The sequence below is a fragment of the Sardina pilchardus genome, chromosome 4 (assembly GCF_963854185.1).
Source record: "Sardina pilchardus chromosome 4, fSarPil1.1, whole genome shotgun sequence".
Lineage (NCBI taxonomy): Eukaryota > Metazoa > Chordata > Actinopteri > Clupeiformes > Clupeidae > Sardina > Sardina pilchardus.
Window position 1 is genome coordinate 14441748 of NC_084997.1, and position 25067 is coordinate 14466814.

At 47.1% G+C, this 25067-nt stretch overlaps 1 protein-coding gene across 10 annotated transcripts in view; it reads left to right on the forward strand.

Annotated features, from left to right (window-relative positions):
* Positions 1 to 905: 905 nt before the first annotated feature.
* Positions 906 to 25067, forward strand: part of usp9 (ubiquitin specific peptidase 9) — a 49521-nt gene continuing 25359 nt past the window's right edge. For 2 of the 10 annotated variants that reach the window (XM_062534250.1, XM_062534255.1), the window contains exons 1-17: positions 907 to 1358; positions 7730 to 7989; positions 11882 to 12030; positions 12534 to 12613; positions 13042 to 13154; positions 14006 to 14224; positions 15549 to 15664; positions 15981 to 16232; positions 16342 to 16480; positions 16921 to 17073; positions 17364 to 17468; positions 17643 to 17849; positions 18482 to 18618; positions 19181 to 19219; positions 20365 to 20498; positions 21013 to 21103; positions 22608 to 22950. In XM_062534250.1, coding sequence (XP_062390234.1) covers positions 7888 to 7989; positions 11882 to 12030; positions 12534 to 12613; positions 13042 to 13154; positions 14006 to 14224; positions 15549 to 15664; positions 15981 to 16232; positions 16342 to 16480; positions 16921 to 17073; positions 17364 to 17468; positions 17643 to 17849; positions 18482 to 18618; positions 19181 to 19219; positions 20365 to 20498; positions 21013 to 21103; positions 22608 to 22950 — 2379 coding nt within the window. In that variant the 5' untranslated portion in view covers positions 907 to 1358; positions 7730 to 7887. Of the gene's footprint in view, positions 1359 to 7729; positions 7990 to 11881; positions 12031 to 12533; positions 12614 to 13041; positions 13155 to 14005; positions 14225 to 15548; positions 15665 to 15980; positions 16233 to 16341; positions 16481 to 16920; positions 17074 to 17363; positions 17469 to 17642; positions 17850 to 18481; positions 18619 to 19180; positions 19220 to 20364; positions 20499 to 21012; positions 21104 to 22607; positions 22951 to 25067 lie in introns of all 10 variants that reach the window. The other 8 variants (XM_062534251.1, XM_062534252.1, XM_062534256.1 and 5 more) reach the window with 7 other exon arrangements.

The window sequence follows — 25067 nt, forward strand, 5'->3', positions numbered from 1 at the left end:
AGGTAATGTGAAGGGAAAATGCAGGAAAACGTGCTAGTGTCTGTAACAACATTGTGCTGAGCAGTACACACTGTGGCCTAGGAGGTGGCTTGTATAAAGGGGGGTTAATCCTGGTCAGGCCGCACAGGCTATACATGGCTGTTGAATGAGTCAGCATTAGTTTTTCTGCGGAAGAGTGCTGTCCTTACATCACTGTCGCTTCATTTCAAATCCTCAAGTTACATGTGCAAACCTGAACTGACCAAAAAAAAAGAAGGTTTTCATCAACTTATATGAAGTATTTATTACATTTCATAATAAATCATGTCATGGTCAAGATTCGCAACATCTGTACCAGATTAATTCAATAGGCAACTGGTCACACACCACAGAAATGAACTGATAGGCCTACCATGGTAACTAGCTTGAGATAGGAATTATTGGTAATCTGACCCTTTTAACATGTTAGTGTAGTGACCGTTATTGCCCAAAGCTAGGCTATAATAATTATTATGGGTACTAAAAAAAAACAAAAACAAATGTTGCAAACAAAAATGTAATGTGAGTAATTTGCTTTGCATCTCTAGATAGGAAATGGAGTTACATTTTCGAGCAAGTAGACCCATCAAAAAAATAAAAAGATGTCTTTTCCAAGTTGTAATAGTGGTTTATTTATTGCATTGATGCATTATAAAAAATATATTTTTAGGAACATTCGTGGTAGGCCAACACTCAAGATCATACAACTAGATCTATGTTCATGGTCAAGATCCACCCCTAACAGCAGGTGGCGATACAAAAGGTTGAGCGTTTTCCTATCTGCATAGTTAGCAAATCAGCCGGGCAACCTAAAACCTGAAATGGATTTTTATGATAGAGCTGGAGTGAGCTACTAGTTAGCTTGCCACGTACTTAGGCATTGTTCCCTCTAACTCGTATGATTTTGACAAGTTATTGGTCACAAGAGGATTCTTGAGTGATCGTTTAGGACCTCAGAAAGCATTCTGAGGTCGCACGAATTCTGATTATCCGTGCAAGCTGATCAAATTTGAGCTAGCTGGCTAGCAACATTCTATCGAAGACTGCTGCTGCCGCCATATTGAGCGAGGCTCCGCTGTTTGCCATGCAGTGACTGACTTGCTCGGACTGAACTGACAACAGATCGGGGATAGAAGAGTTGGGGGGGCTGCCGTTGCTGGTGACGCAGGAAAAACACCCAAGAGCAGACAAAAAAAATCCAAGGAACTGAGATCGCCTCAACATTAATTTAATGTAATGCGAAACAGCAGTTACACGAGACGTTTATAAGATACATGACAAATGAGTTATTGGAGACTGGAGTAGCTAGTGAATAGAGGAGAAGTCATTTCTAATTTCTGGTAAGTGGCTAGTATTGCTAATGTTTGGGCTAGCTCGCTAGCTAGCGATAGTTGAAAAAAGCGGTGTTGTAGCTAGCTTATCATGACAAGCTAACGTTAGCGTTATTCCTTCTACTGCACAACTTATCTAACGTTAGCTAGCACTAGCTTCTTTTCATAATCAAAAGTTGTCTATATGGGATGCACACAATTTGAGTCGTTGGTCACGGATGATGCATTGTATTGACATCAGATAGTAGTGTGACAACATCAATGTCTCGCTTACATGATCTTATGCTGAAAATATAACGTTATATTGAAGCCGGTTGATGCCTAAACTGAAGTGAAAATGGCTGACGGCCTCTTCCTTATGTAGCCAGCTAGCTGGACTAGCTAGCTAGTGTTACCACAACGCGCGTTAAAGAGAGGTTTTGTTATGTCTCATTTGTAGACGCCTTATCCAAGCAGTATCGAGACACTCGAATAAACCACATATTTGCAATAACCCATCCTTTCAAGCTCAGTTAGTGGGTAAATGTTGTCAGCCATGTTGCTAGCTAACCAGATACGTTCGAAACGACATCATTGCAAGCCTAGTTAGCTCTTGGCTCCTCCATTACCTTGGTAGCAAGCTAACGATGGAGCTGGCATTACCATATTCGTTGGAGTAATTGGAATGGTGTGCTACCGAACCTTAAAGCTAGCTCTATAGCTACCTAGCACTAGCGTATCAGGAAACGGGCCTGAACTGAACCCAGCGTTAGGCCTATTTACTAGTTAGCGCTCTGAGTTAATGGTGGGCAATGCGTAGAATTTGCATTTTCCGACACGAAAGTGTTCAATCATATTATTTGGATCAGCAAAGTCAACTCTTGAGGAATATTTATTGACGTTTGACCCACCGGAAACGCCCATGATGAAGCCTGGCTTTTTCGCAGCACTCAAAAGGACATTAGCAGGCTTGCTAACTTACTTGGTAGCATTATGTAGCCTGTCGGAACTTGGGCACCTTGGGTTGGACAATTATTCAGCGAATTGACTTGGAAGGTTGGTTAATGGACATTTTGAGGAAATACAATGGACCTAGATTGAAATCAAGTTTTTGAATGTTGGGTATAATCATTAGTGGCACATATTTCCAGTCAATAACACCCTAGTGTTTTTGACAGCGATTTGAACAAGACAAGAAATCAAGTGGCTATCGATAACTAACGTCAGCTAGCTAACGTACAACTAGCAATAATCGAGACAATCGAGCTTCTGTGTATGATTGATTTGTAAGCTATCGTTTTATTTGTGTTTTCGGTCGTTTTCCTGGTAATATGAAACAGTATTACACACTGTCATCTTCTTTGAATCGCTAACGTTTCCAGACAGCGCTAATAGTTGGGTAAGTTCAGCTAATTCAGTTAGCTAGACTGTTACCAACCCATTTTGAACGATCGCGTAAACAACGACTGAATGGATTGCTTAATTTGACAGTATGTATCTATTGTATTTCTAATGCAGTATTGCTTACATATTGTTTTCTACAATATCGATGATATGTCTTAACTTTTAAACATTAGTTGATGCTAAAGCAGTGTCATGGTTAGGAAGTCATATCAAAACACGGTTAGCTAACGCTACGCCGTGATAATGCTTTAATAAATACAGATCTGTCACTTGTATTGAGCTCTTGGTTCAATTGTCAATATAATTGGTATGCACCCAGAGTTGCCATCTTTGCTATGTGATATGATTTAATGCACATTTAGACGTTTATGTCGGAATAGAGCATGTTCGGTACTGCTTGGTCATATGGGTGCTGGGCGGTTGTCGATTTGCTATAAATAAGTACTCGCATTTGGTTAGACCTCACATTTCAAGTTATTTTGGCTTTGATGCCAGCTGTTGGAGGAAAAAAACACCAGTAACATTCCGTGTTTCATTTCGTGGTGGATTATTCTTGTTACGTGATATTGATGAAATATAGAAATGGGATAAGGTGGACATGATTTTCGAATGTCAGAATCTTGAAGTTTAAATTGTTTGTGTTCTTGAAACCTGAACTCGGATGCATGAAGCGAAGACGTCATGCAAAGATGCTTGAATGCGCAAGGCACCTGTAGCGACCAGGAAGCAACATGGTTTCATTACCCAATATTCGTTATTTTGGATTTTGCACAGCGGAGTGATATGAAGGAGCATATGTATCAAGTGCAAAACAAGGACTTTTAAAATGGCATACCTAAGAATTGGCTGTTGCAGCCTTCTTTGTAGGTTTCTTTGACCTCATTATTTGTCTAATGGGTTGATGCTTTGTATTTACTCCTACAAGTGAAAAATGCTTATGAGTTTAAGACATGCAGCACATTGCATTATAGGAGGGATAAATGGGTTAATTGTGGTTGTGTTTTGTGCTCGGCATTCCCCTATCTATATAATTTCCAGCATTTGAAAAGTCTTACCTAAATTCCTGTCATAACACCATAACAACAATGTAGGCCGTGAGCACAAACCATACACCTTCCTCCACTCACTACAACTATCTGGTTAGACCAGATTGAGAAGTATTTGTCTGTGCTGGGAGGGAATGTGCACAGAGAGCATGAAACAGCTGTTGTGGGTTTACTGTGATGTTGGATAGTGGTCTAATGACCTGATTGATCTGAGTGTTTCAAACATCAGGTTAGGTTATTGACATCCTCCGTTCGCAACAGGCCAGCCTGAGAAAATTAAAGGATTTTGAAGCGTTTATTTATTTTTTTTAAACTCAACCACCCCAAAGATTGTAAAATGTTACAATGGATGAATATGGGATGATGCAATCTCACTCCCCCCTCTTTTGTTTCCCCAGTTTAAAAAGGATCACTTTCTGTTTTCACTTTCCCCCATTTCTACACAACCACCCAGCCTTTTTGTGTATTTGTAACATGGATCATAATCCTGGATCATTATCCTTCTGAATACATCACCACCACCACCACTACTACAAAGTGGTCGATGAATGAGCCCATTAGGGACAAACATGGAGGGGCCTGCTTGCACAGACAGTGCACTCGCGAATAAGGATCTGAGAATCTGGAAGAAAGCGTGCAGCAGGGAGGAATGGATGGCGGAGGTTGGGCATGGATCCCACTGACTGAAACATAGCATTTGAACGTGGTCCAGAGCGTCTGTGTCATCGAGCGCAGTCGTCCAGTGGATGTAAAGAGAGAAGGGGAGGGAGAGAGAGAGAGAGAGAGAGTCAGTCCAGTCATGCTTCCTTGCCAGGAGATCCCATGGTTAGTGAGGGGAATCCCCTTGTATCAGGGGTCTGAAATTTGGTGTGGTTCATCCGTGGTCTGGCCACACCTTCTCTTTCTTGGTGGGATCTGGCCTGAGACTTTGTTCTTTACTCTGGCCATGTTGTGTTTTGGGGGTGAATTAGCGGACCTAATCATTATTTTGATTTTGGAGCTTATTGAAGGGCCGATCAAGTCCATTTCTCCACATTAGGTTGGGTTGGCCTACATTATCCAGCATTGAGACTTTGTATTGACGGGAGCTTTGTGACTTCTCCGTTCACAAGCACTTCCTGTACAATACTGTCCAGAAAACGAAAGCTCTTTCTAAAACATTTATGCTAGAGTCAGACTGGAATGTCCCAAGAGATGATTATGGACACAAGTAAGTCGGGTTTCTAATGCACCCAGACCATATGGCATTAATAGAGAGATGACATGATAGAAATTTACTAGCTCATCATCACCAAGAATTGTTTTGTGTTGCTGTGCCATATTGTGTTTGGTCATGGGTCACACTCGACTTGGCATGTTGGGTTACTGTCATTTTTAGCTTTTAGGGTGACGGTACAGTTATCAGCCACCAAGCACTCACCTCCCCCCACATCCAAAATTAGCCCTCCTTTTGCCCTGTACTATAAAATCCTGATTGATGGTTCCAGAGTTCAGTCTAGTCTTATCTGTAGTGAGGATATACGCTGCACAGCTCTGGCCTGGAATGCGGACCAGCGTACACATAACTTTAGGAAACTCGTTTGCTAGACCTTGGCCTCGCTCTTGTTTTTTTCACTCTCTCTTTCTCTCTCTCTCTCACTCGCATGTGCTCTCATTTCTTTTTATCTTTCTTTTTGTAGTGGCAAGCCCATTTACATCTTTTAAAGTATACTCTGGGTTATTAGTCAAGCAAGTGCATTTGGAGTGTTCAAAAAGGCCTTGTGATAAGCATCTGAAGAGGAACTACACAGTAGGCCTTGGTCTGTGTTCCTCCTGTGTGTTGGCAAGTGAAGATAAATCGAGGTATCGGGTCAAGGCAGACGGAACCCGGCCCGCTTGGTCTTGCAGGCGCGCTGCCAGGTGCGGCTCAAGAGTGGTGATAGGCTGCAGGCCCCCCAGAGGCACTCTGGGTATGGCAGCCCAGCGAGCGCCACATCCTCTCTGTTCGTGGTCCAGCCAGGCGGGCACAGCCCAGGATACAGCAGCATCTCTGTCTGTCTGCATGTCTCTCTCTCTTTCTCTCTCTCTCTCTCTCTCTCTCTCTCTCTCTCTCTCTCTTGCTCGCTCGTTCTGTCTGTACATACACATGCACACTCACATACGGCCCTGGCTGAGGAAAACTGTGTGTGTGTGTGTGTGAGGGAGGGGTGCTGAGGTACACATTTGCATCAGGCCGCTGCACCGGCTAGGTGTGTACGTGTGCGCGTGTGTCTACTGCCATTGCATCACAGCCTGGTGGGTGTTTTAAAACCCAACAGAGTGTGTATTGTGGGTTTATCGTTTTGGGGATTGTTCGTTTTCCAACGCCAGCTTGGATCATTCTTTTCTGGATGTCTTTGATCTGCCTGGACACCAAGCAATGGAAAAATACTTGCCTTTTTCTGGCTTGTGTTTGCCCTATCCCCCCCCCCCTTTAAATGTGTTTGGTTTGGTGAAAAAAGCCAAAGGTTAGAAGGTTCACGTCATTACTCCTATGCACAGTCTGGCTTCTGGCTTTGCCATCTTATGTCCACTGCATAAAATTCTTTGTGCAAACTGAAAAATGATGTATTAAGTGGATGAATGTCAGACACATTTGTTAACTAGTGGAAGTATGCTTGTTGGTCTTTGCTGGAATGTTCCTTTCAGCTGTCTCTGACTATTTAAAAATGAAAAAAAAAAAGACTGAGAAACTTTGGCCAGGGAAATGCGAGCCATGATTTTGGGAAAGGGGGTGGATTTGACTTGTGTAAGAGTGGAGACAAGGGTATTCCATTCACGTCAGTCCTTGGCTGTTCTCTGAATACTTTCAAGGCAAAGTGGTCCTGCCAGTGGCATGTTATTTTAAATGGACGCCCTTTAAAAAAAAAAAAAAAAAAAAAAACCTCCACATGTTAAACGTCTGTAGCTTTCCTGCAACCCTTGGAGAAGGACTTCCTGGCCCTCTCACAGCTGCAGAGAGGAATTCTTTCCGTCTGCAACTTGGTCCCCCCCCCCCCCCCCCCTTCTCTCTCTCCTCTGTCGTCTTTCACTAGGGGCGCTAGAAGTGTCAACCAGTTGACACACACTTTCTTTCACTTTTCCTGGCATATAAACTTTCTAATCTTCTCCTGCAGTCTTTCTAATCTTCTCCTGCTTTTTAATACCCCCCCCCCCCCCCCCCTCTCTAGTGTCTTATCTCCCGTAGTGCCCTTTGAGCGCGAGCCATGGCGGGCCATGGCAGGAGCTAGCTAGCTGGGTGGATGTGGCTACTGTCAAGGCCCTCCCAGTCCCTAAGCCCTCCTGCTTGACCTGGGGCATGGGCGGGCGGGCTTGCTGGTGGGTGGGTAGGTAGGTAGGGGAGAGTATGCCAGGGGCTGACCGGCTGGTGCCCGGCTACCCTGACAGTTAGGTTACACGGCACTTGGTCGAACCTCTCAAGTTTTCTTGGCCGATCTTCCGTCAAGTGCCAAACGGGCTCCGAAAAGGATACGAGGGGGTCGCGTCAGGACAGACAGACAGCTGTTTGTTTTGTAAAATGTTGGTGCTGTGCAGGTCCTCATGTTTTGACACGAGACGTGGGGGGGGGGAATTAGATAGCTCGGCTTTTAACTAGCTTGCTGTTCAAATATGTGAGCCTATATTATATCTGTCTGTATTGCTCAACAGGATATTGCTTGTGTTATAGCATAGCTTTATGTTTCATCACAGTAGCATGTTGGTCAACCAGGATGTCAAGAGAACGAGAGTCAATGCTAGCGGCATGATTTTAGGAAAAGCGGTGGTCCGCGAGTTTGTGCGCTGCAGAGGTCCTCTCGGTAGGCATTGAGCCTAGTATAATGCTAGCGTGAAATGTAATGCAATTCTTATCACGTCATATCTTTCACCTAGACTGACCGCTATCTTAACCTCCTCTCTTCCCCCCCCCTCTCTGTGTGTTTCTGCTCCCTGCAGGTTATGCAATGGTCTCTGCAATCCCTCCAGTGCTTCAGGTGGTGCTTTCCCTCTCCCGCGCATGCCGCTTGTCCGTCAGTCTTGAGGAGGCTGTGATTTCTCCCCGCGCGCCAGCCACATAAGTGGACAAGATTGCAAAGATCTGCCCCGTGTCGAGTATGACGGCCACGACGCGTGGCTCTCCGGTGGGGGGCAACGAGAGTCAGGGCCAGGGCCAGGCCCCCGACGGCCAGTCTCAGCCCCCGCTGCCCCAGAACCAGGTCAGCAGCACACGCACGCACGCACACACACGTGCACGCGCAAAAACATGCATACGGCCACACATAAACAAACATGCATATAGCTACACGTGCACACACTCACACAAACAAACATGCATATAGCCACATGTGCACGCACTCACACAAACAAACAAGCACTCTACATTCTCCCACATACAGCATGCAAGCACAGGTACATAGACTAATAGCTCATCATTATGATCAGTATGCACACACAAGTTGAGAGGTTTAAAGATGTAGACACATAGATCATATAAACAGACATGATAAGTTGAGAGGTTTAAAGATGTAGACACATAGATCATATCAACAGACATGATATTAATTTCACCAATAGTGGTTTATGTTTTATTATTTGGAGTTTACTCAGATTTGTCTGAATGTGTTGTGGATCTGACGACAAGTACGTTGCTTATTTTATGCTGTATTTGCATTATCTGATTCTCACCCTGAACATAATCATGGTTTTGACATGCATGCTTTGTACAGACAGGCACACACAGACATACACAACAACATGTACACCAGTGTGGTCACGTGCATACAAAAACAACCCCCTCACACACACACACACACACACACACACACACACACACACACACTCACACACTTTCAGTGCACAAGGGTGCACATCCACGTGCAGAAGCACAGACGACATCCTGCTCATTTGCTCGCCCTCTCGTTCGATTGTACGCTTACTGTTGTTCCACCTGCAGCGAAAAACTAGGGAGCGAGACCACACACACACCTACTGAGATGGAAAACACCCTGCAGACCCAGTTTCTGTTTCTCAGCGCAAACCGTTTCAACAGGGGCCGCTACACGCAATATCACTGCAACAAATCCATCTGTCCTCCACTTGACTCCGTTAGAACTGCGGCTTCAGACGCTTCCGATTTCTTAATCGTTCATTTTTTCTGCTTTTGTTATTTTCTTTCTCCTTTTTGTTTTCCTTTCTTTTTCTCTCTTTTTTTTTTTCGTTGCACCACAGTTTGGTTTCCTTATGTCCAAGTGCACTTTCGCTTTCAAAGCGAGTCATTGGGTTTCATGTTTACGGCCTAATGGCCTTGCCGTGTAGACAGCTGCTCATGGAGATAGGGGCGACGCGCGCGAGACAACATATCGCCACGGCCGCACGAAAAATCCCTTCCTCTCTCCCTTTAAATAGTAGATGTGTGGCTGTCGTCACCACCGCCATGACCCCGAATCATCAGAACATCCAGCAGACCGTGGTCAAGTCAGCAGGGCTTCATTTGACTCCAAGGCAGTCTAGAATTGGCATCGTGGCGTGTGCAGAATAGCATGTTTTGTGGAGGGCTGTCCAGTGTCTCGTTTTTTTTTTAAGGCTCGGTCTATCTCTCTCGGACTCGTGTTCAGCCCGAGCAGTTTTGCTTGTTGCTTGTGTGTCCCCAGTATTTTGCTGAATGAAACATTAAAAAGGGAGATAGTCAGAGAGAGAGAGAGAGAGATGGAGAGAGAGAGAGAGGGGGGGGAGAGAGAGGAAAAAAAGGATAGTGTGGGAGTGAGTCAGCGAGAAAGGGAGAGAGCGAGAGAGAGAGAGAGAGAGAGAGAGGGAAGGAAAGCGGGAGATGGACGCCGGTAGGGAGGGAGGGAGCGAGCGAGGGAGAGGGAGCGAGAGGTAGAAGGAGAGAGTTGTAATTGAATTATGTTGCAGAGGGGAGCTGCCCTGTGCTGCTGGGACCAACTGCAGCAGGCGGCCAGCGCGCCGCTCACACCTCGCGCCCGCCTGCCGAGCCAGCGGTGTGGCGAGGGGGGGTATGGGAGTCGATGAACAAGGGAGGGAGGGAGGGAGAGAGGGAAAGAGAGAGAAGGAGATGCTCCCGCTTGTCAGGGATGAGTGGCGCACCGATGTGAGAAGCAAGCTGCCTATGTAGGTCAGCCAAGCAGAAGGAGCTGGAGCTCCGCTCCCCTTCCCCTCCCCACCCCTTTCTCTTTCTTTTTCTCCCACACCCGCCAACCCACCCACCCACCCTCTCCCCTCTTCCTCCTCCTCCTCCTCCTCCTCCTCTTCCTCTTCCTCCTCCTCCTCCTCTCGCGCTGAGCTCCAGCTCCGGCTCAACACCCCCACGATTCCCAATGCTACGACGCTGCCGGCTCCCTCAGAGATGCAATTTCCAACACGTGCCCCAGGAAAGCCACAGAGAGCATCCACACACACACACACACACACACACACACACACACACACACACACACACACACAAATATAGAACACAACACATATACAGTTTCCAACATGCGCCTCAGGAAAGCCGCAGAGAGCATCTACACGCACACACACACACGTACACAGCTACTCTTTATATATTTTAGTCTTATATAGTATACACGCACACATGACCATTTTCTATGCTCTATATCCATACAGACCTGCGTAAATGCACATATGTTGCGATCTTGGCTCTTTCATAGACATCTGGACACATAATACACTCATACACACTGATGCATCCCTGGTTCAGTCACAATCATGCTGTAATTAGCTTACTGCCCACACACACACACACACACACACACACACACACACAGCAGCCCTCAGCCCTCTGTGCCAGCTCCCACATTCCCATCCCTGGGTGTGAATAAAGACACATTAAGCATGAAGAGGAAATGTGGCGGAGCCGCTTCCCCTGTCCACGCCGTCTGCACTCCACACAGTGGGACAGCTGATTGTCATCATGCCACATTCTTCTGTCTGACACCTCGGCACACACACACACACACACACACACACACACACACACACACAGACACAGTGTCCTATGCATTCAGTGACCCACACAGCGTCCTATGCATGCTGTCACACTCACACACGTACAGTGCCCCCCCCCCCCCCCACACACACACACACACCGTGTCCTATGCATGCTGTTACACATGCATGTACAGTGTTCTACACACACACACACACACACACACACACACACACACACACACCGTGTCCTATGCATTCAGTGACCCACACAGCGTCCTATGCATGCTGTTGCACACACACATACATGTACAGTGTTCTATATACACACACACTCACTCACACAGAGTGCTCAGACATGCACAGATAGATTTCACAGAAAGGTCTGAAAGTTTCCTTCCTTGTCACTTCACTGATTGTGCCATGCATAATTCAGCGTGTGAGGAAATGCTAGTTAGGGAATTTGTGTGCCTCGAAAGCTGCTGATTGCCCCTCCACAAATATAGGGCCCCCCTTTTTCTGAAAATCATTTCACAAAATGGCATTAGCAGTCCAAGCCATCTGTATGTTTTGCTTGGCTTAGAAAGTAACCCCCCCACCCCCTCCCAAAATACTTGGGTTAACTAGAGTTATCCCTGTCACTGACAGACCCATGGCTTAAGCAGATGTTCTTGCCATTATGCAATGCTGTGTGAAGCGCACTGGTGTTCCCTTACTTTGTGTCCTCTCATGTTCAGATATTATGCCCCCCCCCCCCCCTCCTCCTCCTAGATGTTGATATGGGTCATGAACTCGTTTGAAAACACTGTTAAAACCAGGCAGGCCGTTTGGCATTAATGGCCAGTGGTATGTGCTCCGGCCCGAGGCCCAGGAGGGGTGACAATGAGGCTGCCGAGAGGCACTCCGTCTCTGGGCAGGCAGGAGGGAGGGACGGGAGGCTCCACTGCTGGATGTCTTCCACTTCCTGTTTAGCGTGTCACCTGAGTCTCCAGTGTGTTGACTGATTTTTTTTTCTCTCGCTCTCTCTTTCTCTCTCTTTCTCTCGCTCTTTCCCTCTCTCTCTCTCTCTCGCGCTCTCTCGCTCTTTCGCTCTTTCCCTCTCTCTTGCTCCCCCCCTCTGCCTGTGTGTGTGTGTGTGTGTGTGTGTGTGCGCCTCTCCAGCAGACGTCCTCTCCTAACTCCTCCAATGAGAACTCTCCGGTGAGCCCTCCTGATGAGCAGGGCCAGGGGGACTGCCCTCCCCAGCTGGAGGAGGAGGAGCCGGCCTTCCCCCACACCGACTTGGCCAAGCTGGATGACATGATCAACAGGTACACGCGCCGCACCGCCTCAGCCCCACCGCTCAGCACTCCTCTTGCTGTCTCCGTGTTATTATTATGACAGATGTAAAATTAGTCTGGGCACACACACACACACGCACGCACGCACGCACATCACACGCACAACACACACACATAACACACATATGTGGTTACTGAAAGCTGCATAACATGATCAACAGGTACACAGTGAATCCTTCAACACCTTCTCACTCAGTTCACTGTTCACAACGCCTCGGCTCCTATCTGTCTGTCCGCTTGATTATTTTGACAGACGTAAAATGAATCCACACACACACACACACACACACACACACACTCACAAACTCACACTGATGTGGTCGCTGTAAGCTTGCCCAGATTGTTGAGCCATGTACCTTAGGATTTATGGAGATTCCAACAAATGCTCCTTCTGTATGTGTATGTTTGTACTTGTGCAGGCATGTAAGTACGTATGTGTGTTGAGATTTTCATAAATCTATTTATTCTTGCAGACCCCGCTGGGTTGTTCCAGTTCTGCCAAAGGGTGAATTAGAAGTTCTTCTGGAAGCTGCTATAGATCTTAGTAAAAAAGGTAATGGAGGTTCATCCCTCTTCAGTCTGATGATTGTTTTGATGACTCATTTTGTGTTCTTAACATGAGATCACCCCCAATAGGTTATTTGTCATGACTCAGCGCCCCCCCCCTCCCAGCTTTTCAGCAGCAGACAGCCATTTTCTTGAGCTAGCAAGCTCTAAAAATTAGATCCAAATTAGCCGTTGAAACAAAGGCCTAATGTGTTCAGCCTCTGTGAATTTCATAAGCCTCCATGAGCTGTGGTAATTTGGGAAGCCTGATAACAGCCAAGTGCTGCTGCCGCCGCCGCCGAGCCTCTACAAGTGGTCTCGGCGTAAATGTCGATGTCCTAATAGGCTCCTTACTTGTTTTGTCAGACTTGTTTGTTTTTCTGTCAAACTCATTATCGCTCGTTGCTCTTGTTGTTTTCCCCCACTCCTCATCAGGACTCGACGTCAAGTGCGAAGCATGCCAGAGGTTTTTCCGAGACGGCTTGACCATCTCCTTCACCAAGATACTGACCGATGAGGCCGTCAGTGGATGGAAGTTTGAGATCCACGTGAGTACAGGAGAGCCTGCGTGATCGTGTGTGTGTGTGTGTGTTTACTGCGCTGGAAAGACAGCGCAAAATGCCAAGCCATTAGAGGCTGTGTAATACACGGCGCCCTCTCGCCTCCAAAATCCAGCCCAGTGTTGAAGCGTTACCGAATCCCAGTTTCCCCCCACATAAATCGCAGCCTTTATTGGGCAGCTGAGCGTCGGAATCAATGCGCCGGCCTTGTTCCCCCCCCCCCCCCCCCCGGGGCAGCGTGGCGCTGATCAAAGAGGGTTTGTGTGGGGCCTGGGCGGCCGGGACGGAGCGATGCGATGGGGTGACGGAACAATAACCCCGTGGCTGTCCGCTCGAGCCCCCTCCGGTGGAGACGGACGAGGGGAGGAGGCCGGGGGGTGGGGGGTTGAGGCAGCGGCCGTCTCGGCCTGGCTCAGACGCCCCGACGGGCTACACTGTGTGTGTGTGTGTGTGTGTCTGTCTGTCTCTGTGTGTGTGTGTGTTCCTCTTCCTCTCCTTTATGTCGTTATCACTTCATCTTCGACTGCTCCCCTCGCCTCTCCTCCTCCTCTGTCTCTTCCATCCCTTTGTCACGGTCTATCCTCTTCTATCATTTTTGTTTTTCTTGAATTTTCTTGCTATTCTGCACCTTTTTCTCCTCTTCCTGTTTGTTTGTTTGTGTGTGTGTGTGTGTGTGTGTGTGTGTGTGTGTCTGTAATTGTGTAATTTTTTTTCTGTTTATTTCTGTCTCGTACCCTCTGTTTTGCTCTATTTTATCTCTAAATCTGCATCTCTCTCTCCCACCCCCCCCCCTCTCTCTCTCTCTCTGTCTCTCTCTCTCCCCCCTTTCCTCCCCACAGAGGTGCATCATCAACAACACCCACCGTCTGGTGGAGCTGTGCGTGGCCAAGCTCTCCCAGGACTGGTTCCCCCTGCTTGAGCTGCTGGCCATGGCCACCAACCCGCACTGCAAGTTCCACATCTACAACGGCACGCGGCCCTCCGAGACGGTGCCCGCCGGCGTGCAGCTGGCCGAGGACGAGCTCTTCGCCCGCCCGCCGGACCCGCGCTCTCCCAAGGTGCGTCGTCCTGTCGAACGTGACACCCTCATGGCAATGCAGAAGCTCTGCGCGCTGCTTTCAATCGCCACACAAGACCTAGATTTCGTTTTCCTACGGAATAAATTGCAAGCACAGGTGTTTTAAAAGGTGCAAGGCATGCGAATGCTTTATTTCCCGCGGTGCCGTTGCGGTGTGGTGATCCCTTTACCATAGATGTGCTCCAGTCATAGGGATCAGTGTCTGGAGTTTGAGTTCAGCTTGCCCCCCTGTAGTCCTATTCTGCCATGGTTCCAGAACTTTCAGAGGCCCAGAGCCAACACTAGCAGGAAGTGTTTAGTTACTGAATGTTCGTATGCCATGTTCCCTTACGGGGAGGATGTGTGTGTATCATGAGAGTCAGTGACAGCTTTGGGACACCATAATTGCATGTGAGGTGTGAAGTATTTTCATAGGCTTCCTTGACCACTGCTGACTCGGCAGGCAGATACCGCCAGATGTCTTTATTTTGAGTGGGAGTGATGACTGTCAAGATGTTTAGAGCCTTTGTGGGTGTCTCATTGTTGGAGGACAAAGATCTGCTTTCAACCACTCTTGGCATTTTGTGTACCTGCAGCAGAAATGCTCTCTTGGGTCTAGCTGCAAATGTTGGGCCTTTGCACATGCAGGTCTCCCAAAGTTTGTTGTGCCATCCCCATAGCAACACACACAAAAAATGATTTTGTTGCCATGAGACACCATAAAGCATCAGTCCCTTAAAGCGAGTCCCATCATCGAACATATTATAAGCTAGCATTTGAAGACATGAGTCACCGTGCGTTAAAATGCTCTCGACCAATCGTAAAAGATGCTGCTCCAGGAACGGCGACCACTGGGTTTGTATGAATGAAGCAAAGCTGTTGTTTTTCTTCTAAGCCTTGACACATACAGACACACACACACACACACACACACACACACACCAAAAAGGCCCTCCTGCCAAATGCAGTGTGGGAAGGGGGTCAGCAGAGGCGGCGGGCCTGGAGGGAAGAGCAAACACTTCCCTCGCTCTAATGGAATGAACTTCTCATTTGGAAAGGCCAGCGCTTCCCACCTCTACTTTCCTCTGAGTCAGACACATGTGGGAGTTTATCTCCTAGGAGAGAGTGAGAGCGAACGAGAGAGAGAGAGACCATGTCTTGCCCAGCAGAAAGGGAGAGGGAGACGGAGGGATAGAATGAGAGAGAGAAAGGAGAAAACGAATGTGTGACTGTGTTTTTCTCTCTCTCTCTCTCTCTCCCGTCATGGTGACCCCCGAGTGTGTGTTTTAATCATTTTTTCTTTTTTTCTCTCGTCTCCTTTACAGGGCTGGCTGGTGGATTTGATAAACAAATTTGGCACATTAAACGGGTTCCAGATTCTGCATGATCGCTTCATGAGCGGCCAAGCTCTGAATGTGCAGATCATCGCTGCGCTCATCAAGTAAGGCTTTTGTTACACACACACACACACACACACACACACACAGAAACAGAGAAACAGAGAACCCCCCCCCCCTCCCCCACACACACACTCACACAGAAACCCACACACACACACACTCTGGCAGTCTCACGGGAGTCAAACACAGACTTGTGTCTGGTCTATGTGCTGGTATTGTTTTCACTTTTGGCCATAAACTGCACAAGCATACACATGTTGAACATGCACGCTGTAAATCATGTAACAAGCCGAGTTAACAAGCTGTTGCCTAACTTTGTTTGTTTGTGCGTCTGTGCCTTTCTTGTCTTCTCTGCAGGCCTTTCGGGCAGTGCTATGAGTTCCTCACTTTGCACACGGTGAAGAAGTACTTCCTCCCCATCATAGAAATGGTCCCCCAGTTCCTGGAAAATCTCACGGACGAGGAGCTGAAGAAGGAGGCCAAGAACGAAGCCAAAAACGACGCCCTGTCCATGATCATCAAGTCGCTCAAGAACCTGGCGTCACGGCTACCGGGTCAGGAGGAGACCGTGAAGAACTTAGAAATTTTTAGGTTAAAAATGATTCTTAGGTAAGATGTCTTCAAAATCTCAGTTATTTTCCTGATTATTTTACAGAGGAACCGAAAGCTAAAACATTTCAAGGTCTGATCTGATTGTGTGATTATTTTGTATCCTCAGGTTATTGCAAATATCTTCTTTTAATGGCAAAATGAATGCACTAAATGAAGTCAACAAGGTGATCTCCAGTGTGTCCTACTACACTCATCGACATGGTAACCCGGAGGAGGAGGAGTGGCTGACTGCTGAACGCATGGCGGTAAGCATCACACAGATGGCCATGTTTAACCCCCCCCCCCCCCCAAACCCCAACAATTATGGACATATCCTCTGTCTTCCTGTCTGTCGGTCTACATCTGTCTTTCTTTCTTTCTCTCTCTCTCACTCTCGCTCTCTTGTCTTATTCACTTTCTGATCTGTTCTTTCTGCCTTTATTTCTCTCTCTCCCCCCTCTCTCTCTTGTCTTAGTCACTTTCTTACCTGTCCTTTCTCTCTCTCTCTCTCTCTCTCTCTCTCTCTCTCTCTCTCTCTCTCTCTCCTCTTAGTCACTTTCTGACCTGTCCCTTCTCTCTCTATCTTCATCTATCTCTCTCTCTTGTCTTGGTCTTGCCTTTTTCCTCAGTTGCTCGCTCGCCCTTTTACACGCTTGCTCGCTCAAAAGCACGCCCACTCACTGTCTGTGTGTGTGTGTGCCTGCAGGAATGGATTCAGCAGAACAACATCCTGTCCATCGTGCTGCGGGACAGCCTGCATCAGCCCCAGTACGTGGAGAAGCTGGAGAAGATCCTGCGCTTCGTCATCAAGGAGAAGGCCCTCACCCTCCAGGATCTGGACAACATCTGGGCCGCCCAGGTAACCTCCCCGAAGCCTCTCAAAACATGACACAGCATGAGCCGTTCTCCACGCAAGCTGTAGCCTTGGCTTGTTCTCCAGTGGTGGAGGGGGTATTTTAAGCGTGTGGTTTTGTGTAACTTGTATGTCACAATAAGTGCTAAACATATTCTGCAGGGTTCTTTAATTAGGAAGTGTACTACTTCCTCCGGCTTAACCCTGTGTGGTTCAAATGTGCATTTGTTATGTAATTGTGCTGAGTGGTGGCTTGCATGCTGCTCATTCATCGGTTGTGTTTCTTTTGCCCACAGGCTGGCAAGCATGAAGCCATTGTAAAAAATGTCCATGACCTCCTAGCGAAGCTGGCCTGGGACTTCTCTCCCGAGCAGCTGGACCATCTCTTTGACTGTTTCAAGGTGAGACCCAAGTGCCTTGCGAGTGCTTTCACGGAGCTGCTCCCTAACCTATGTGAATGTTCTCTAATCAATCATATCCGTCTCAAATGAATCATCTGATATTTAGTTATTATTAGATTATACAGTGAAGTTAAAAAAATAAAATTATGCATGTCTGATTTATTTACTCCTCAGGCGAGCTGGACCAATGCAAGCAAAAAGCAGCGGGAGAAGCTTCTGGAACTCATCCGCAGGCTGGCGGAGGACGACAAGGACGGCGTGATGGCCCACAAGGTGCTGAACCTGCTGTGGAACCTGGCGCACAGCGACGACGTGCCTGTGGACATCATGGACCAGGCGCTGAGTGCCCACATCAAGATCCTGGACTACAGCTGCTCACAGGTACACTAACCCGGACTGAACCGGACCGGACCGGACCAAGGAGACACTACTCACAAAAAGTTAGGGATATCTGGCTTTCGGGTGAAATGTATTGTTTCAGCACAGAAAGTACTGAAACACTGAACTATTGAACATGCACATTCAAAAGTTTAGAGAAGGTTACATTAAGTTCACCTGTAAAGGTTATAGTGGATTTTAAGTCCACCCTGAAATTTCACCCGAAAGCTGAATATTGACTTTTTGTGAGGTAGTGTATTAAATAGACCTATTGCACTGTGGAAATGGCTCTGACCTGATAAAATGCAGACCAGATAGGTAGCACTGCACTGAGCCAACATGTCTCAGTTAGCTGACACGGGAACAGATGCTTCTCTGATTCACCTGATCACATGAACAGGAATGTAGTGGAAAATGTTGTTTCTATTTATTTAATTTCTGTTGCAATAGTTGATGCTATAATAAACCCATGACAAGAGTGTTACAAGAGAATAACATTCCAATGGTTGTGAAGTCTGGAGCCTAGAGGCCTTTGGAGAGGATGTTTCAGTGTTCTAGCTGTAGTGATCTGAACCTGAATACTGGCGGGAAGTATTGCATACAGTTGAGGATGTCCCAATCTATGTTTTTTTCAGGACCGCGACACTCAGAAGATCCAGTGGATCGACCGTTTCATTGAAGAGCTGCGCACCAACGACAAGTGGGTGATCCCCGCCCTGAAGCAGATCCGCGAGATCTGCAGCCTGTTTGGAGAGGCTCCTCAGAACCTGAGGTACCGTCAAGCTTTGTCTTTAGAACGCGCCTGCCCTCCCTAGAATGTACCTGCCAGTGTATTCTATTCCTTTTAAAGAATGTAGCTATTTTAGATGCAAATTCTAGAGCGAGATAACCCAATGTACACCCATAAGCACTCATGCCTGGTGGTTTGGAGCTCATCTCATCTCCTATGTGTTAACACGATGGGCCAGGTTTCGCATCTGCAGTAGTCGGGTAGATGCATGCTTTCAGGCTGAATTATATGCTGATCCTTTTAAATTCTTTTGCATCTTGGTGTGTAGCTTTAGCATGCTTATTTATTTATTTATTTGTTTATTTGTCTTTTCATTTGGTTTTGATGCATGTTGGCATCCCTAATGAAATCATTTCCTAACAAAGGTTCCGCTTACTCCACTTTGGTGAGAAGGGACCGTTAAACTAATGGCTTGAGTTCCTGACTTTACGTCTGTAACCGTAGTGCCATGCCAGTCTTTAACACGAAGCATGTATGTTTGAGCTATATCAACACTTACAAAGCCCAGACAAATACATAGCACACATGCCTGTTGTTTTTTCAGAAAGAAAATACCTATTAACATACAAAAGAGCTTAGAAGGGTAAGTGCAGAACTAATCTGGTAGCTTCGGCCGCCACTCCGATCCTGAATCTAGCCGAATTACGCTTTTCAGATTTCATCCCAGATCTGTCGCTTTTTTTGATTTTTGTTTTGATTTCTTTGCCTTTTTTTTTTCCTCCCCGGGAAAAAACAAACTAAAGAAAAAAAAAAAAGTACACATGCTTCAGCCAGCTTGCCTTCTTTTTTTTATGTTCCTGCCGCAGCAGCTCTTGTTGTCACGAATCACCGTAACGTGTCCGACAACAATGTCTGGGCCTTTGGGGTTTTTGCTTGTACTCACTTTTTCCCAAACTTTAACACCACAGTGATTTTTTACTATTAATTGTTCTTAAGAGACACAACCAGATCTTTTCTCCTTGTTGCCCATGGGCACATGGGCACATGGGCAGAGGCTCCACAGCAGGGCATCCCAGAGGGTGACTCTAGGGGCAGAAGAGAGACAGACCACCGGGACGCTCTGCTGTGGGGTTGGGGCTTTCATGCCAAGTTGCATTCTGTCCGTACTGTGCTGTTCAACCCCCAAGCACTTACACACACATATGTGCACACACAAATGTGCACACACATGAAGCACACACACACATGAAACATACTCACGAAACACACACACACACACACACGCACACACACACGTGCAGAGCTACCATAAGGAGCACATACTGTCTAATGACACACTTGTGTCATCTTCAACTGCTAATGAGAGCCCTTTTTCAAATAAGAAATCCCCCCCACCCCCACCCTCATTCCCGCCAACTTGACAGTTCAAAAGGTGCAGGAACAGCATGAGGCCCAAATAATTTCACTCCAGAGGCTCCGACGCTGCCCACTCTCAGCCTTTCTTTGCCTGCACAAGCGCGCGCACACACACACACACACACACACACACACACACACACACACACACACACACACACACACACACACACTCAGACACTCTTCTCTACACACAGTACGTTTCAATTATTCCTCCTTGATAAACACTCATAATGTCTTTCTCTTTGGCTTTGGTTGCCCCTTTCTTTCTTTCTTTCTTTATCTCTTCCTCTCTCTCTCTCACCATCTCTCTCTCTCTCCCGCCCATCCCTCCTCCCTCCCACCGCTCCCTCTCTCATCCTCTCTTCGCAGTCAAACTCAGAGGAGTCCTCACGTGTTCTATCGGCACGACCTGATCAACCAGCTGCAGCACAACCACGCGCTGGTCACCCTGGTGGCGGAGAACCTGTCGGCCTACATGGAGAGCATGAGGCAGTTCGCCAAAGGTGCGTCTGCTCGCTCGCTCGCTCACTCACTCACTCGGACCTTTTCCACCGCTGCGAGACGTGGGGAGGGGTGTTTCTTAATTTAGCACGGCAGATTTTGTTCCACCTCTACTTTTTGAGATCTAGTTTTTAAGCTTTGGTTTTGTGTTTGTAATCTGGTTTAGATGGTCTGTTACAAGGCCATCAGCATGAAAGGAAATAAAACACACCAGTGAAGTTCTGGTGGCTATAGTTCTTAGTGGGGTGACATGCAAGTGCATTCTGATGAAAGAGAGCTTTTAAATGTCCATGATCTGTACATTCTATCTATGTGTGAGAACATAACACATTGCATAAACACAGGGCACACTCTTGTTTGTAGTTGTTCGGTTTAAGTTCAAAGAATGCCCCCAGAGATGGCATAGCTCATAGGCTGTGTAACACTGCGACTTGCTGAACCATGTGAAGTACTTTGAGCTCCGTGGGGGCATGCACTGGTGAAACTGACCGCTCCTGTGAACGTGTTGTTTTGCAGCCGAACACACCGACTTTGACCCGCAGACGGTGAGGCCTGGTAGCCGGTACAGCCACGTACAGGAGGTCCAGGAGAGGCTCAACTTCTTGAGGTATCCGTACCTCGACCCACACACATGCACACACCCACACAGTGTCTGTGACCATCCCCCACCCCTCTGTGCCTCTGTGCAGCGCAGTGGTGCTTCAACACCTCTTAGTGTATCCACACACACTGACCAGAACACTATACAGAACAGTATGCCACAGTGCTTCACACAATGGCCACTGTCTTAAACCTTTTAGTTTAACTATGTGTACACATCCGAATAGGTGGTTATGCCAACTTTTATGTGTGTTTTTCTTATTTCTTTTACATGATGTATTAGAGATGCACGATATATGGGGGGGGGGGAAAGAAATATTATTGTCGTTCCGATAACAGGATTTCGGCCAATCATTTTTTTAAAGCCCTAATTTCCAAACTATTCAAGGCCCATCTGGCTACATGCTACTTGAACTTGGTTGGCTTCTTCATCCTCAACATAATGTCAGCTGTTTGGATGTACTGTATTTCACCATTCTAACAAGATCTACGTTGAATCTGTGCAGCCCAAAATCCTCTCGTGAACGATCTTCCTTTTAACCTAAGCAGAGCAAAGCTCAGCCTACTCTGAGCGAATTGCCTTCTTTTGCTGGTGTGTCTGCACTTTCCCGCGCCAGTCAGAGAAACAAATAAACAAACAAACCCTTTGGTGGGACAAATCAGCGCATAAGTAGTTCCAAGTATTTTAGTATTACATTTGCATTTTGTTTGCTTGGGTTTTGTAATATTACCGATTTTTTTTTTTTTCCCATTCCTACATCAGTTCCAGACTGATGATTATAAGATATTGACCTTCGGCGCAAACCCCTTTCACTTCTGCTGCAGCAGGTTGTGCACACCAGAGTAGCCTACAGACACAACAAGATGCAGTGCGCGGAGTTGCAGCTTTATTTAATTACTCGCTGCTAAATACATGAATAGGTTTCCCACACAAACTCTGGTTTGGTCACTAGCTTTTTCACAGCTTCTAGTCATTTATCTGCTTTGAGTGTTTACTCCATATGGAAGTGATTCACTCACTGTCCCTGGCCACTCACTCTCAACTCAATGATGTTACGTTCATTTAAAGGAGCCTCATATAGGCCTAGGCTACTGCTGTTGTTGACTGCTGTACCACTGAGGTCTTTTATGAGTTATGACCGTCATTGGTGGTAGGTTCAATTACTGCGATTAAATGATTAATTGTCCCCAATTCATTTTTTTTATTTTTTTCCCCCAAGAGTAACATTATCGTTTATCGTATCGGTATCGGCCAAAACAAACCGATAAATATTGGTTATCGTTATCGGCCCTACAATTCCATATCGGTGCATCTCTATCCCTTATTCTTTGTGTCCAATCCATCTGTCCTCCTGTGATCTCACCTGTGTCGTCTTTGTGTCCTCTTGTTGCTCCATCTCCCTGTTTACTATTTGACTTCTCTCTGTCATTTGTGTGCTTGTATGTATGAATCTTTTGTCCGTCCGTAATCTTCCTTCTCTCGCTTTTCTGGCCCTCGTCCACGCTCTCAGGTTCCTGCTGAAGGACGGTCAGCTGTGGCTGTGCGCCCCGCAGGCCAAGCAGATCTGGAAGTGCCTGGCGGAGAACGCCGTGTTCCTGTGCGACCGCGAGGCCTGCTTCAAGTGGTACTCCAAGCTGATGGGCGACGAGCCCGACCTGGACCCGGACATCAACAAGGACTTCTTCGAGAACAACGTGCTGCAGCTGGACCCCTCGCTGCTCACGGAGAACGGCATGAAGTGCTTCGAGCGCTTCTTCAAGGCCGTCAACTGCCGCGAGGGCAAGCTGGTGGCCAAGCGCCGCGCCTACATGATGGACGACCTGGAGCTCATCGGCCTGGACTACCTCTGGAGGGTGAGTTGGGCGCCCCCCCGTCTATGGCCATCAGAACACACACACGCACACACACACACACACACACACACACACACACACACACACACACACACACACTTCTTATGCATACGCATGCGCGTACACACACACACTGTGTGTACAGTGGGTTGGTTGCGGTGAAACATCAGACACGCACTGGTGTGTTGCATGCAACTTCTTTGTGCATTTTGTCATTAAACAGTGTCACAAACAAATGCTGTAAGAAAACAGCAGTAACATGTATGGTGATGTAAGAGAGTAAGGGCATTGCAGAGTAATCCATGCAGGTGGCTTGCACAGTTTGCTGCAGAACACCATAGGAGCTTGCAAGATTATGTTCTTGTTCCACCACAGCCGTTGGTCAAAGGTGTGGCATGTGGATGTTGTCCCAGTTGTGTTATCGTAAAAGTGGATAACGATGCTGCTGATGATGCCTGATATGACCGTAAACAAACACGGACCATGATGGCTGTATGATTTCTCAAGTGAAAGTGAAAGCAGCATACGCCAGTTTAAATGATTAGATTGTCTCCACCTGTGTTTGGATTGCGTGAGGAGGATGGTTCTCCGTCAGGCGTGTGACGGGTAATTCCTCATTTAGCAGTCAAGTAACCATGGTGACCGAGTGACCCCTCAGCCCATAAATGCGGATACGTTCGCAGTATGGCTGTAAAAGAGCACTGACCCACTTAAAGCGTGGCTGCTTTTTGGAGTGACCTACATTGTCTTAATCTTGCCGTATAAAATGTTTTTATTACATTAGAGGGGAACGAATGTGAGGTCTCTGTTGGCTTGAGTGCGGACGAGGCGTGACTGTACACAATGCGCCGATTCTGCCCCTGTGTCTCGGATGGCCGGGGAAGATTAGCGGTCGAGCGCTAAGTTTTTGGCGCTCTGCTGCAACGGCGGTGGTGACCGTTCGAGGGGCTAGGGAACCGGGAGGATATGTTAATGAGGATTATATAAGACGGACGAGAACGCTATAAAGCAGAGTTAAATAAAAAGATGAATGCATGCTTTTATTCGCAACGTGAGGATGGTGGAGAGGGACCCTGTGATGTACGCAGAATTGAATGTTATACCACCATCTGCATCCCATAGTGGTAGTATGCGACAGGCCTGCTAATAAGTTATATACTTCAGCACAGCCATACATGTTTTAAAATGGATAAAAAAAAAAAGAATGAGTCTACACATTACCAGCTAATGCCAGATTATATTGGCATTCAAAGGAAGCACTTTATGGCTTGTGCAGTGATGTAATGGTCTAAAAGGAGGCCATGTTGAAGTCATCGCCTGCTTAATGCTCTGCTGTCTTGAAGTACATATTTCATGTGGGAGTCGTGGATGTTTCAGATTAACCATAACTTTGCCGTCCTTTGCCTCAAGTACTGGATCCAAGTATGGGGTTAGTTCTTGTAGCAGCTTAGCTTAGCGTAACTCCATCATGGGATGTCTGTGCTGGCTTGACAGTGACTGTCGGATGTTGTTCTATTTCTACTGTGTCTTCAGTGACTGTGAGCCGAGGTGTTCTCTTAAGTAACTCCTAATGAAGAATTGTCTTGTTATTCTTGCGTTTACGTACTGCTGTATGTGGCTCCCTGAAATTCTTCTCCCTCCTCATTACAGAGTGATGGGGATGTCATGCCCGTGTGTGCTGCTATTTATAAAACATACACACACACAAACTCGTCTGATCAACATCGAGATTGTGGGGTCCATGCGTCATGTCCGTCTCCATAGCCATTTGTCATCCCTTGGCATCATCATAATGTGCGAGTCAGTTATCGTTGATTAGACGCCGTGCTGGAACAGAAGCCCATTAAACTGCCGCTCGTGACCCCGTCTCCTGTGTTTCCTTCGTGCGGCACTCGGCATGCAGACGAGTCCGATCAATCGCGCCGCCTTATGTAACGAGCGAGTAGCGCGAGGGAGAGAGAGCGTGTCCGACACGGTGCACACACACACCCCACCTCGCTCCATGCGAGTTCTAATTAGTTTTGCGTCCGTCGTCAATTACGCGACTTTGACGCAATTAGCCGAAGAGAATAGAATGCGGGGGCCAAAATGGAGGCGCCGCCTCTGTGTAGTTTCTC